Raw genomic sequence first — 14,752 nt, 5'->3', positions numbered from 1 at the left:
GTGTAGCCTACTTTTTATGTGTCACGGGATTTACCAAATTACCTCTTAATAGGCTCGAGATTGGAGGACAAAAACCCCCCACAGGCTCTTGTTTTTGTGACTATAAACCAAATAGACATTTCATGTGCGTTTCAGTCGACCAAGATACATTTCTTTCCAACATTAAAGTGAAACCCTTGTTCACATATTCTCGTTTTTCCGATCATCAATGAGTCTTTGTTTTTGACTAAACTGTACCTGCATCGCCAAAAATTGCACAATATGGCACTAACGCCCTCGCTAAGTAGTAATTGGCGTGAAAGAGTTTGTGAAAGTGATGCATCTGCTGGGTTCGGAAATGTGAATATATATTGATTTTAAACCTCAATACTGATTTTAAACCTCAACATTTTCCAAATATCTCTTCTCCCGTTTCCGATCAGAACGTTAACGACCTGCTAATTCCCCCCTAATGAGCTTTAGCGTTGTGGCTGTGACAAAATAGCCACATTGATGACAAGTGCAAGAATGAAAGAAACCCTACCCCACTTTTTCTTAACATGTAAGGTGGATAAATTTCCATAGCAGGCGGCCTCAGGTCATCAAATATTTATGGCGTGGAGCGGCTAGTGACAGATGTGTCGCTAACTGCCACAGCAGAATGTGCGATGGACAGCGGCGAAATGTGGGATCATTGTAAGGCCGACAAATGGGATCATTAGTGAGGGGAGGGCGCAGCGGCGGGGACCCTTTTGGGGCTCGAAGGGGTGGTGGGGGGTGTTAAATTGGTTTATGGTGTGTAAGTGTGCTTCTATATCAGTAGATGAAGTGAATACGGGATTTTTGGGTTGTGCATCCATCCACATGGCACTAAAACATCTTAATGTGGCACATCATTTTCCCCAGGCGTCGTTATGGCTTCGTGTGTGTGTTTTGATGTGTGCGATGGCGACACCAAAATTGAGTCATGTCACTCAGGCTCACAAAAGCACTTTGGAAATAGCACTTCAACATTCACAATTTTTTTTTTTTTTACACTTGAGAATTTGACCCCAAATGTTTGGAATATCTTCAGAGTTCCATCTGACAATGTCAAATTACATTGAAAGTTGCAGTTCAGAATTGGGACCAAATATTTTGGGAAAAATAAGTTGTAGAAAACTTCCAAGTTCGATCTGCCAGGGTGTCGCGAGATCTACAGTTGAACAAACTAAAATCCGCACTTTGGAATTCTTCACACTTTATAATTTGACCAAGAACCTTATGGCAAAATGTCCTGCTAAAAACAAAACAAAACATGGGGAGTCTAGGCTACTTTTGAATGAATATGACAGCAGCCCAGTTAGGCTGCATGTGTTTTTATTTTACTTGAATAGCCACAAGTCTAATACTAGACTGCAAAAAACACATTCAGGGGTTGCGTGATACTTACACAAAACGTCATTGTCACAACAAAGCACACATAAAAAGTAAAATTATTTTTTTAAATAAACGTACCACAAATATAAAATGTACCAACACAATGTACCAATTTTCCAGACATCTGATTGTCTACTAGCTCATAACATAGTGACTAGCCAGTGGACGATGCTGTTTGCACACATACATCAGTGCTCTTCTAATTATAACAACAACAACAGAAGGACAAATAGATGCAAACGCAAGATATTCCCATGGGTAAAGCTGGGTTAACATAGTGCTTTGTAGTAAGTTATGTTGTGCTACTATACACTTAAGCGATAACATATTGAAATTGTGCAGAGGAAACAAACAAAAAATACCGTACCGCAATTGCAGACCTTGTGCTTCGATGCCATCAAGGAAGTGAAGAGGAAATCATGTACCGCAAAATCCCGTACAAATCGTCCGCGTCGATAACCGATAAGAATTAACGTCTGAATAACGTCTGAAAAATGAAGTCATTAAAGTTAAGGTCACATGTACCAAATGTTCTCCCGTCTAGAAAAGCGCAAGAAACCGTGGAAAAAAAAAATCCGAAGGGAATTTTCTTCTGGCAGGCAGGCAGGCACACGTTCACATTGGCACGTTGTTGTAAAGAAGCAAATCCATAGGAAAAGGCCCATGTGGGATCATCGGGAAAAACTAGAGAAAGGCAACTATTACGCTACTGAAGTGTTGTCCCCAATGTCTGTGGGACCTAAACTACAGCGCTAGCAAGTGGCCACCAAGCATCATGACCCAGGCGGGGATGTCTAGGAAATCTCTAGAAAGGCGAGACAGTTACTTTTAGGGAGTGGTGGCACAATTGAGTGAGCTCTCAAAAGGGTTGGCAGGCAGGGAGGGTTCTCACAGTGATGCCACCCCTGAATTGCAACTCAGATTTAATTGTTGGTATGAAGGTCCTTGTAGATTACTGTGTAGAGTGAGTTCTGGAAGGATGCCCCAGTATTGTGACAAAACAAAAGTTTGGGGGTATATCATTGAAGAATTGGGTTGGGACCCAAATTCAGGGATAAGTCCGCAGAGGTTGGTCTGCAGGGTGAGTCCTTGAAGAATGCCACCCTCGATCTCAAGGCAGATTTTAGGGTGGGCCTTCCAAAGGTTGGCTCAGTTCTTAAAGAGTGCCACTCTTGAATTGCAACTCCAATTTTCATTTAGGTCCACATTGGAGGGGAGGGTGGGTCCTAGAAGCGTAAAGGAACTCAAATTTAGGGGTGGATTCGTGAAGGTGGGCTAGTTGGGTGGGTCCTTGGATGTTGACACACATGGTGGACCCTTGAAGGCTACCACTCCTAAATTGGGATAGAACTTACATTTAAAGGTGTCTCCTTGAAGATAGGCACCTACAGTGGGGTCTTCAGGGGTGCTTCCCCTGAAACGAGACAGCTCAAATTTAAGGATGGAAAGGCTGCCTTCAAGGATGGGTCTTTGGCGCGGGGCTCTGCAAAGTGTGCTGCTCGAAATTCCAACTCAAACTTCAGGGGTGCGTTGTCAAAAGTCGACAGCTGAGGTGTGTTCTTGAAGGGCACTGCCCCCTTTTGTGGATTTAAAGGTTGGCGCAGAGGGCGGGACCCCAAAGGTAGGAGGTGCGAAGGGTGCCGCCCCTAATTTGGGACACTCCTCAAGACTTTGAATCTTGGGATGCATGAATGCAGATGCTCTTGATATGAAAGTAACAAATGCCTGGGCACAGGTTTGTGTTCTTATCCGAACGGCGTGCCAACCTTTGCTCAAGTCCTCTGGAAATCCACACTGGCCTCGGGAACTTTTGAAATCCTTCGAGATTCTTCACGCGTCACCTTTGAAATGCAGCATGTGTGAATTGATATGTCATTGCGAGGTATTTGCTACGACCGGGCGGCTATTAGTACCAATGACAGGTGTACCAAAACATGCCGACGAAGCGACAAGATGATAACGATGATGACCAGTCGCTCAAAGACGAGACATTTCCCGACCCAGACCCAACTCCCCGACGCTCTCGTAGTCTGGTTCCGAGTCGTCACCCCCGCGGCAATCCCTGCGCGCCTCGTCTGAGCCGCTGCCGTTCTTTGGGATGCAGATGCTCTCGTAGCCCGGGTCGGCGCCATCCTGGGTGGTGTTCCCCGCCGGCTGGGCGTAGACGTCCTTCACGCTGGCGTAAAGATCCCCGGAGGATCCGTCCGAGAACAGACCTTTGAGCTCGGCGATGCTGCTGTAGTCGTGCTCCTTGTCCTCACGGCTCACACCGCTATCCTCCACCTTTGTTCTGTCCACACTGGAGTATTTGTAAGACTGAAACACAAACGCAACATTTGATGGATTAAGCCGGCTAGGTAAGGAAACAGATTTTGGTAACTCAGCTGGTTAGCTTGTAAAGAGCCGACTCATCCAGTTATAAACCCTAAACAAACCAAGCCAGTCAGCAGGAGAGAAACCACATTTTAGCGATTAATACCGCTTTTCCACCTCTCCCAAAATGGTGCTCGTTCGGCGCCAGGGATGATGTTGTGCTTAGTTGATGCTTAACAAGTTCTTATGAAAGGCATGTTTGGTTTTCCAATGGCAAAAGGCCAAGTAGGAGCTACATCATCGTAAAGAGCGCCCGCGCTAATAATAATAACAACAACAATGCGCTTTAATCATCTGCAAGCCGATTTAGCATAGTATCGATGATACTTGTATGTAGCATGTAACGGTCAGGGTTGCAATCAGCAAACGCTAATATCTTAACTCATGCACTCCCAAAGACGTTTTTAAACGTCTTTTCAGACTTGGTCTAGAATTGGCTGGTACTGAATGAGTTAATCAGTGTAGATGATCACGAGGCTGGCTGCGAGTCATTGATCGCCTGCTGTCTGAGCACGTTGGCGATCGCTCTTCTGGTGGGGCACAATTGTGCCGGAGTTCACCACTCACCAGTTTGTGCAAAACATCCGTGTGTCCTGGGAGTCATTCCTCTATATCTGCGATCGTCATGATAACTCCGCCCACCGCCCCTCGACGCGGTCGGTGCCAGAGTCTGGCCCAACAAATAATATGGACCCATTTCAAGCACCGGAGCTAAAGATAATTTCAATGGTGGAAAAAGTGGAAAAAACTAGGATAAGCACAAGCGCAGTAGAAAAGGGTCATGAGTCCGTTGGTGGACCAGGAACCAAACATTTGAGAACCTTACTGGTTAGTGGTAAAGAAAGCTTATTCGGAAACTTTATTACACTCCACCAAGACATAAATCTCAGTACTTTGTTCCATAAAAGTTTAACCCGGTTAAAATATGTAAACGCTTAAACTAAAAATGTGTGTGTACGGTGGACTCCCTGGTGGGTCCCCTCCACCTTGGAGCATACCGTCTGATCCTCCATCATCTTTTCATTGTTCGGTGCTCTCCTTGAGCAAAGTGCTTCCGTCTGGGGGGGAAAGTGTGAACTGCTTGCGTTTGGGGAATCGGGGATCGTTTTATTTTTTTTCCTGACAGCACCTTCTCGTGGCTCTGCGGAGACGGCAAAGAGCGAAGCTATCTGAAAGGAGTACAAAGCGCACGTTTAGAACAATCCTCGGGCTACAAAAGTCTCTCAGGAACCTGCACCGTCGCGCGGAAATGGCTAATTTACCAACTCGTTCCCACACTTTATTCTATCAAAGTATGGATAAGTGCTCGGCGCGGCTGGCGGAGGAGGATGTGATGATGATGGATAACGGCGCGCTTCATCGTCATTTTAGGAAAGACGATGCAAGACCCGTGGTCATTCATCACCGCGTCTTTGGCGGGGTATTTATTCAATACACTTATGGACGCATGATTACTTTTATGGATTTACTTTTCCATTTGGCTTGAATTGGCCTGCCAATTAGGCAGAGTAACCCTCACTGCCATGCCATGTACTGTATACGGATTATGTTTGTAGGATTATGGATGTTGCTTATACATATTAAGTGACACAGAGACGTGTGAATGACACTAATCTGATTAAATTTAGCTCTCTGGACAAGTCCTTCCTGATGCCGTCCACGCTGACACTTGTTATCTTCATTTTCTGTTTAGCTCATTCGGTCCATCATAACAATAGCAGTCTAAGCAAAAGAAACATTGTTGAATAGTGAAGGCAGGGACCACGACTCTGGCGGTCCCGGGAGCCCATCAGGTGGGTCAAACTCATTTGCTAAAAGGCCTGCGGGCACTGCGGCGTTTGCTTATGTTCGATAGCGATTGGGGGACCGTGCGTGCATTTACTTTACCGCCGCCGCAGGGAATTTACATACAGCGCGGGCATGTCGGCACGGAAGCCGAGTACGCGCCATCATCCATCATGGCCCTGGAACAACTGTCACTGGGACAAATACTGTAGCAGCTGGCTCTCTCGATCTATACACACACCAACACTCAAACACTTATACACACACACACCAGATCTGACAAGACAAATCACCTCCTGGTCGTACGCAAGTGTAAACTGCAGGGAGTCTGAACCACACAGGGTTAATCTTACATCAGGCCCCGGAGGGAGGAGGTGGGGGGTCGCCATGCAGCACATGTTTTCATTACATAAAAACATGCATATATCTATACTGTATATGTGTGTGTGGGGGTGGCGTGGAAGAGCCAGAATTCTTGCTGAGTGAACAAGTGGACTAGCCGGATAGCATATTCGGTACATCTGAGCAAAACTGTTGTTTAAATGATAACATGCTTGTTGTTGTGGTTTGTGTCGTTCAGCCTGGAAAGAACTCACTAAAGCATCTTTGATAAATTAACTATCTGTCAAGGACATGTATTTGATAAAAAGTACATGGTAGGCAAAGAAGCACAGTTGGCAACTTATGTGGACAAGGAACCAGATTTGCTGACATAAACGGAACCAGAAAGCATATTTGGGTATTTTACCCTTTTCTGGGAAAGGAAGCATATTTGGTAATAGTACTTCTTGGGAAATATGGCATATTTGGTCAAATAGCCCATATCAGGCGAGGAACCCTGTTTGGTTACTTCAGGGTTCCCACTCTTCCATTTGCTTTTTATTTATGGACCTTTTAAGGACTTTTGAGTGTAACTTGTAACCCTGTGTAACTTGGCCCTTGATTGCACAAGAAATCATGATCGTTAGTTTCAAAAAGAAGGAACCATATTGGGTAAGATGATAAATAAGGCTAGGAACCACATTTGGTAACTTTACTAGTAGTCAGACAGGAAATCATTTTGGTTATTTTGAGGGCCAATTACCCAACTAGTAACTAAATCGGGTAAGGAACCTTATTTGGACAAGTAGCCCTGTAAGTACGTGGAGGAGGGCAATGTGAACAGGAAGCATCTGCCAAAGGCTGTATTTGCATTTCAAACGGTGACTTTTGGAGTTTTACAGCCCCATGAAACATGCCCCGTAAAACATGGCAGCGACACGTTGTCGCCTCATAAAGCACTAACGGCCGACCTACCTTCCCGTTGTGCAGCTCGGGGCCGGCGTGTCCGTTTAAGAGCGTGGGCTGGTTGTCATTTTCATCCAAAACTTTCTCCGGTAGCGGCGGGGGCATATCCTCAGGTTCGACCTTGAGCGCGGGAGGCAGAGCGCTTTCGGACCGCCGCCTGGCCTCCAAGTCGGTGCTGTAGCGGCTCTTTTTGTTGCGGTCTACTGAGGCGTACTCAGGCGTGCCGGGGCTGCCAGCAGGGACGCCGGCGTGGCTGTTGACAAGGGGCGGAGGAGGGGGGATGTCGCCGGGAGATGGGCCGGCGGTTCCATTGGGGAGGCCCAGTTTCTTCGGGGGGTCTTTGAGCTCCTTCACCGTCTCGTAGAGGGAGTCCTCCACGCTGACGTCGCGGGATGCTGTCAACATGTCTTTGACCACCTGCATCCCCGGCCAAAAAAAGGCCAAGCCATTACATGGAAAATGTTTCTGACCACTATTTTGCCATGTATGTCATAAAGAGCCATTTTGCCCATTTTTTTTTTCCAAATCCAAAAACATTTTCATTAAAAAAGGATGTTGGGGGAAAAATGTACATTTAAATAAAAGTAAAAAATGCAAATAATAGAAAATAAACATACTGAATATGTATATTTTCTGAAATATACATACACATAAAAATTATATAAGCGGCTGGATAGCTCAGTTGGTAAGGCATCGGTTTGGCATACGGGAGACGGTGGTTCGAATCCCGCTTGGGGCAAAAAAATGAGCACATAACACCATCCAGTGTGGGTCCTTGGGCAAAATCCTTCACGCTAATGCCTACCTCATACAATGATGAGAGACAATAAAACGAATGACATGCCGGCTCAGACGTCGCCCGGCATAATAAGGTGGCCAATAAGGAATAATAAGGTGGCCAAAGGAAGAGATTCAGACCATGGACGTTAAGACCCGAAAGCTCCTAACCATGCATGGAGGGTTCCATCCCAAATCCAGCACCCTGAGACTGTACGCAAGCCGAAAGGAAGGAGGCCGGGGACTAGTGAATGTGAGAGCCACTGTCCAGGATGAAACATCCAAGCTCCATGAATACATCCAAGGAGAAGGCTCCAACAGATGACGTACTCAGAGAATGTCTCAGACAATGGGGAACAGAAGATGAGGCGCTGGAAGAGGGACCATCATGGGAGGACAAGCCCCTACACGGGATGTACCACCGGACCATAACTGAAGTGGCTGATCTCAAGAAGTCCTATCAGTGGCTAGAAAGGGCTGGCCTGAAGGACAGCACAGAGGCACTCATCTTGGCTGCTCAGGAGCAGGCCTTGAGCACCAGAGCCATCGAGGCCCAGATATACCACACCAGACAAGACCCAAGGTGTAGGTTGTGCAAAGAGGCACCTGAGACGATCCAACACATAACTGCAGGGTGTAAGATGCTGGCAGGGAAAGCCTACATGGAACGCCATAACCAGGTGGCTGGCATAGTCTACCGAAACATCTGTGCGGAGTATGGACTGGAAACCCCAAGGTCAAAATGGGAAACACCTCTGAAAGTGGTGGAGAATGACAGAGCGAAGATCCTGTGGGACTTCCAGATCCAGACTGACAAGATGGTAATGGCGAACCAACCAGATATCGTGATCATAGATAAAGGGCAGAGGAAAGCCGTTGTAGTGGATGTAGCTGTCCCAAGTGATGGAAACATCAGGAAACTGAGAAACTCGAGAAATACCAAGGGCTCAGAGAGGAGCTGGAGAGAGCCTGGAAGGTAAAGGTGACAGTCGTGCCTGTGGTGGTCGGAGCACTCGGGGCAGTGACCCCCAAACTAGATGAGTGGTTGCAACAGATCCCGGGAACAACATCGGACATCTCAGTCCAGAAATGTGCAGTGCTGGGAACAGCAAGGATACTGCGCAGAACCCTCAAGCTTCCTGGCCTCTGGTAGAGGACCCGAGCTGAACGAGGGACGGACACCACCCGAGGGGTGAGATGAGGATTTTTTATATACTGTATATATATATATATATTCAAATGTACATTTTTTTGTTTAATCGAGGTACACAATACATAATACAATTAAAAAAATTCAATAAAAGAATAATAGGAAGAGTACCGTTAATTCATTTTCATTCATTGTTTTTTCAAGGTTTTTGAAATCAAAAGAGATTTGTAATTATGCAAAACACTTTGAATGCATTTTGTCCCTTCAGTGGCACTTAAACCTAGCAATGGCAAAGTGGATGACTGGTTAGAACGTCGGGCTCACAGTGTAGAGATGCAGGGTTCGATTCCGGCTCTGCCCTTCCTGTGTGGAGTCTGCATGTTCTCCCCGTGCCTGCGTTTCCTCCCATATTCCAAAACATGCGTGGAAGCTTCATGGAACACTCAAAATTGCCCTTAGGTGTGAGTGTGAACGCGAAAGGTTGTTCACTTAACTGTGCCCTGCGATTGACTGGCAACCAGTTCAGGGTGTACCTCGCCGATTGCTAAAAGACAGCTGGCATAGGCTCCAGCACGCCCGCGACCCTCGTGAGGATCAGCGGATTAGAAAATGGATGCATGAATTTAATTGTATTTTTATCTGATGAGCTATAATAGCTACATATAGGCAATGTTGATATATTGCTAACCTCATAGGTGCTGTCCCCGGATGTGGGCTGGGCGCCGTCCGGGACTACAGAGCTGCTGGGCGGGATGCTGGGCAACTCACGTCCCTGCGGACACTTGGAGGACCTGTGCTCCAATTGAGTGAAGGGTACATCCTCCGATGGCTGAGGACTGCTGGCTTGTGTATCTGTGAAAACTTCACGAGCACGCAACACAATTAAGTTTCGAGGTCCGCCATTGGTCGAAAGTGAGCCACCGTGACGTACTTGTACCGCTGGTGAAAGGTCCGTTGTGAGAGCCGCTCACGCAAACGTCCGTCACCGGACTGTCGGCCGCCTGGCTGATGGTTTCTTTGTCCGACATCTGGAAAGGACAGAAACATCGTGAGCCTCATCGCATCGTAAACGTTTCATACGAGATTGGTTGAAGTAGCATATGTAAAAAAGATTGGAGTACATGTTTGAAACTTCAGTGGGAGGGGCTTGATTTTAGCATTTTTAATGATAAAAATGTTAACTTAAAATAAAACATATAGCATAGCCACACGTTTCACTGATTTCACGTCTCCATCTTCTCATAATAAGCAAAACCACGGCTTGCCGTCCTAACAACTTTCTGTCCAGGAGGATTTGTGTTAATTCGTCCACACTGATGGCAAAAAACACACACAAAAAAAAACCCTAACAAAAATAAATCAAATTAAAAACGTTTTGGTGGTTTTTAACACTATGACCTTTTGAACTGTCCTTGAAAATGGTCACATGCCTTTGCCTGGTTGTCATAATTCGACACAAAACCGTGTCTTTGCATTAATCCGCACACAGTTGCTGCAATATCCTTTGGACCTGTTGGGTTCTGTTTGAAAGGTAAAAACACAGATTAGGATAAATGTCAGGTCTTCAGTTACAGCTGCAACGCGTCACTTTGGCAGAGTTGCGATACAACAACGACAACCCTGAAACTCAAGAGAAGACATCCTGCAAGACGAAGGCTTTTTTTTCCTTCTGTAGAGGCTTCGCTAAGCAAACAGGTGAGAAGCGTCAGCCTCTGCAGAGTTAAAAAGAAATCAAACAACACATCCCCCTCTTCCTCCGCTTCATCATTAGCGAGAAACGCACACGTCAGTAGTTCACATGAGGACGAGGAAGATTCTTTTTTTTTTTCTCCCCCTTCTGCAGAGTTAAGAGCTCGAGACAGACAGGCTGGGACAAAAGCGGCACCCAGTGGACGCACGCAGTAAATGAAGCTCCACTCTAGATTACGTCATCTTTTAGCTCCATCAAACCACTCTTTGCTGACGTCAATTAATCCATGCATTTTCTACCGCTCATCTGGGGTTGGGTTGGGGCGGGTCAGCATAGCAGCCCAGACTTCCCTCCCCCAGCCACTTCTTCCAACTCTTCTCTCTCCTCTTTATTGCTATATTTTATTTAATGACTGTGCCGTTCTAAAATGCTTTATGGTGTCACTTAAATCTCGTTAAAAAAATGTTTTTTGCCTGATCATTCGTTTTCTTTGAGTTTTTATTTCATATTATTTCAAGCTGATTTAATTTGAGCAATTTTGTTTATTTGAAAAATGTTTCCTTAAAGATAATTGAACTTAACAAATATCCCTGCATATTTTTCATTTGCTTGTGGGAATTAAATTTTAAAAAGTAAAAATAAAGTGAAGTGAATGACCTTTTTTTTAAATCAACAGGACAAACGTGTCACATCAGCTGACGAATGTAAAAAGACAACTGAATTGGATGTAACTCATTCAATTCGTTGACATCTTCTTGTTCCTATATTGAAGAAGCGTGTGTGTGTTAAGGGTGTGGAAAATAATCGATATTAATCGATACATCGATGCGCACGTGCGCGATGCGAGTGCATCGGCTCATTCACGGGGTACGACGGGATTGACGGGTGAAATCGAGATGCATCGCGATGCATTGGTGGGTATCGGTAAAATCCGATTCAAGCGCCGTTTTATTCATGTTAGACGTCACGTATCTGCCCTTTCCTAGGCGCAATGAATGCACCATCATTACTTTGCGTTTTGTGTTGAATACGGACGGAAGCCGAGTGTACATACAGTCCAGTACACTACTCGAGATACACTATGGAAGTTCGCGCAAGCAGCAGCGAGGAAACTACTTTATTTAATGCGCTCGCAACATTCAGATATTATGTTTAGAAATACTACGGCTTCGAAAAGAAAGACGGAAAGATTGATAAAAGCTCCGTAATTTGCAAAGAATGTCGCACTACGGAGCCATACAACGGCAGCACCACAAATATGCAGACCACTTAAAACGATGGCACCACATCACTGACAAGTTTCCCGCCCCCGCCCCCGCCTTCCCGTCCAGTTCCTCGTTGGACACCGGAGAAACTCTTGGTAAACCAGGTCAGGATCAGAAAAAAATCGCCTCTTATTTTGGGTGTCCCCTTGCAGCTCACTGTGACCGCGCAAGGAAAAACTATATATGGATGACTCTTTTGGACATTTCATTTTGACACTCAGTGAGAGTGGTCTGTGTACGCTACAATACACACAGCAGCTTTGAGGTGACTGCCACATTGTTTCAATTGTATTTTTTTTTCTGTCCTATGGAGATGGATATTTCATACAAGACACTCAGTGAGTAGTCTGTTTGTGTTTACACTACAGCAACAGTTGTGAGTCTCAGGTGCCAAATTGTTTAAATTTTCTTTGCACAAAACCCAATTGTGAAAGGGCTTAAATAAGTTGTTTTACACGTTCTACTGTTTATAAGGAATAAAGTGGTCTACTTTTTGCAATACCATACTGAATTCCATCTTTTTTAAAACTTTTTTTCTTTGCGTATTTGCATCATGTTTAATTGCACAATATCACAACAAATTGCACTGTATCGTATCGGATCGCATTGATTTGAACTAAATGTGTATCGCGTCATAGCACATCGTGAAGACGGTGAAACGTATCGCATCGTGTCTCCAGAAACTTCCAAGTATCGTTTAAGTATCGCATCGCTGGTAGTGCATCGAGATGTGTATCGAATCGTCCTCAGTGCTGAGATTCACATCCCTAGTGTGTGTGTGTGTGTGTGTATTGTACTCACTCCATCCATGAGGTCCACTCTGTCTCCTGTCGGATGCCCATTGGCTGGTTTCTTCTGCCTGCAAAAGAAGACAAAACGGAGCATTTTTTAATCAGAATTTCCATTGAGGTTCTTCTGAACAGATTGTGCCTGGTGAAGACTACATTTCCCATCGGGCATTGCACTCACCCGCGGCAACTGGTGCACAGCAGCAATAAGACGGACACCAGAAGCAGGGTGGCCAGGGTGCTGAGGGCGGCCACCAGGGCGAGCTGGGCGCCGTTGCTACCGCCGCTGACCACCCAGGCTGCCGCCCGGCCCCCCGCCCCTGCGGCCACCTCAGGCCCCCACCACACGCCGCTCAGCAAGGGGGCCATGATGCATCACACCAGGACAGGAGAGCACATCGGACAGGCGCCAGCTAGAAACCAAAATAACACAATGAGCATTTTTTCCCCACTATTAGGATGCATTTGAATCCTAATAGTGATATTTATAATATAATATAATATTTGAAATCCATAAATAGTCCATTTTTTGTTGTTGTGCCACGGAGAAAAAAGAAATGTGGCATTTTCATTGGATAGTGATGATGTTCACATTAATTTTGTCAAAAAAATATAATTTCTTATTTACTTCATGTTTTTATTATTTTTGAAACACGTGCAAACATAATAAATGTACATAGTCACATATATACATTTACATTTTGAAGGAATTTTTAAAGTTTGCATGTAAAATTTTTTTTACTCTTCAACTGCACAAAAAGTTAATTATTTGAAATAAGGATAGTAATAATTGATGATTGTAATTGTCATTTTTATTCAGATAATCAAAAAGCAACATTTACTCGAAATTGTCCCAATTATTAAGAATGACTTTAAAATGTTTTTCCCCCCTCAGCATGTTTCTCCCAGATAATCACATAGAAAATGTAATTGAACTTTTCAATAAATATGACATTAATGTAAAGACAACAAAGCCCCCCTACAAAAAAGAATCTGTTTTTACATGTTAAAAAAAAAACAACAGATGTTTTTGTTCTCCCTCCTCCATGGAGACATACAGTACATGTAAGTTTTGTTCAAAAAATATGCATCTGTCATTCATACAATGTGCAATCACGCGCCTTCCTCATCTTGTTTTATGTTGAGAGGGAAGAAATTTCATCTGTGCTGTATGTTACACCAACAGTACATTTGACAAAGTTTATACAAACATGTGAAACAAAGTCTGGATTGGGCAGCAGGTGGCAGCAGAGAGCAGCGATGCAGTGGAACAAACTGCAAGAGTGCGGCAGCGTCTGCACACAAGTCACCATCAGCAACCTGCTCACATCTCCATCCGCCGTCAATTTAACTCCCAAAACACTCCGGCCCCGCATGCCAGGGCAAATGCAAACTTGAAACTCGGCTAGCATGGGACTTTTGTCCATGGAGTTGATTGCGTTTGTTGGGCATGAGCGATGGCACTTCCTGTCCTTGCCGTGGGCTGCGTTCGCAATGTCAACAGGTTTTAGCGGCAGCTGGCGAGAGCGAACCGCATCGTCCAAATGGACGCATCGCATCTGTGGTAGGAAGCTTGATTTCAAGGTTGAAAAAAAGTTCAACTTTGTGGCAACATTTTCGGTGAAGAATTAACTGATGCCAACATGTGACCTCCTTGCTTCTTCGAGAAAGGAATGAAGAATGAGCCACTGAGCATTGATTTGCGGTAGAGAATAATGACAGTCAGCTACGACGCTGCGTTGCCACAGCAACACCCTGGCATGAAGCTGTGGGTGGCGTGTGTGTTCGGCAAATAGAGCGTTGATTTACTCAAACTGCAGCATTGTGCTCCACAGTCTCCACTTTGTTGCACTTCGCCCTCATTCTAAAAATGGCCTCCTTCATACAGGGGAAATTTGTTCGGCTTCGCTGTTTGTTAGCAAGTCTTGCTTGTGAGCGCGGTCAGATCAATGTGGTGTGGTTTTTGCAATTTGGAAACTAAAGACACACACGAGTGCCCTCAGTCTCCTCTAGAATAAAAATGATGCAAAATAAATAAATCACAATTCAGAACTAAATCCAGATTTCCCTAGTTTTCATAATGACTGCCTGTCAGTGAGATTTTCGCAGTTGTACTACTGTAAAGTAAGTAAAATCAAGACCGCCCCCAAACTCCCCTTGGATAAAAAAAATGTTTTCTCACCATTGCGAAGGACTGACTACAGCGACCCATCCCCTTCTCGTACCAATTGATGCATTC

General features: G+C 45.0%; 1 protein-coding gene across 1 annotated transcript in view; it reads right to left on the bottom strand.

Moving 5' to 3' along the window:
• Positions 1-1,291: 1,291 nt before the first annotated feature.
• Positions 1,292-14,752, bottom strand: part of pag1 (phosphoprotein membrane anchor with glycosphingolipid microdomains 1) — a 29,552-nt gene continuing 16,091 nt past the window's right edge. The window contains exons 3-8 of the mRNA XM_052071207.1: positions 12,695-12,926; positions 12,527-12,584; positions 9,702-9,798; positions 9,459-9,631; positions 6,853-7,260; positions 1,292-3,714 (exon numbers count right to left, since the gene is read on the bottom strand). Of these exons, the coding sequence (XP_051927167.1) occupies positions 3,376-3,714; positions 6,853-7,260; positions 9,459-9,631; positions 9,702-9,798; positions 12,527-12,584; positions 12,695-12,882 (1,263 nt within the window). The 5' untranslated portion in view covers positions 12,883-12,926 and the 3' untranslated portion in view covers positions 1,292-3,375. The remainder of the gene's footprint in view (positions 3,715-6,852; positions 7,261-9,458; positions 9,632-9,701; positions 9,799-12,526; positions 12,585-12,694; positions 12,927-14,752) is intronic.

Source organism: Hippocampus zosterae, chromosome 7 (assembly GCF_025434085.1).
Source record: "Hippocampus zosterae strain Florida chromosome 7, ASM2543408v3, whole genome shotgun sequence".
In the NCBI taxonomy this organism is placed as follows: domain Eukaryota; kingdom Metazoa; phylum Chordata; class Actinopteri; order Syngnathiformes; family Syngnathidae; genus Hippocampus; species Hippocampus zosterae.
The sequence above is the reverse complement of the archived record's forward strand: the minus strand, read 5'-3'. Positions and strand labels throughout refer to the sequence as shown.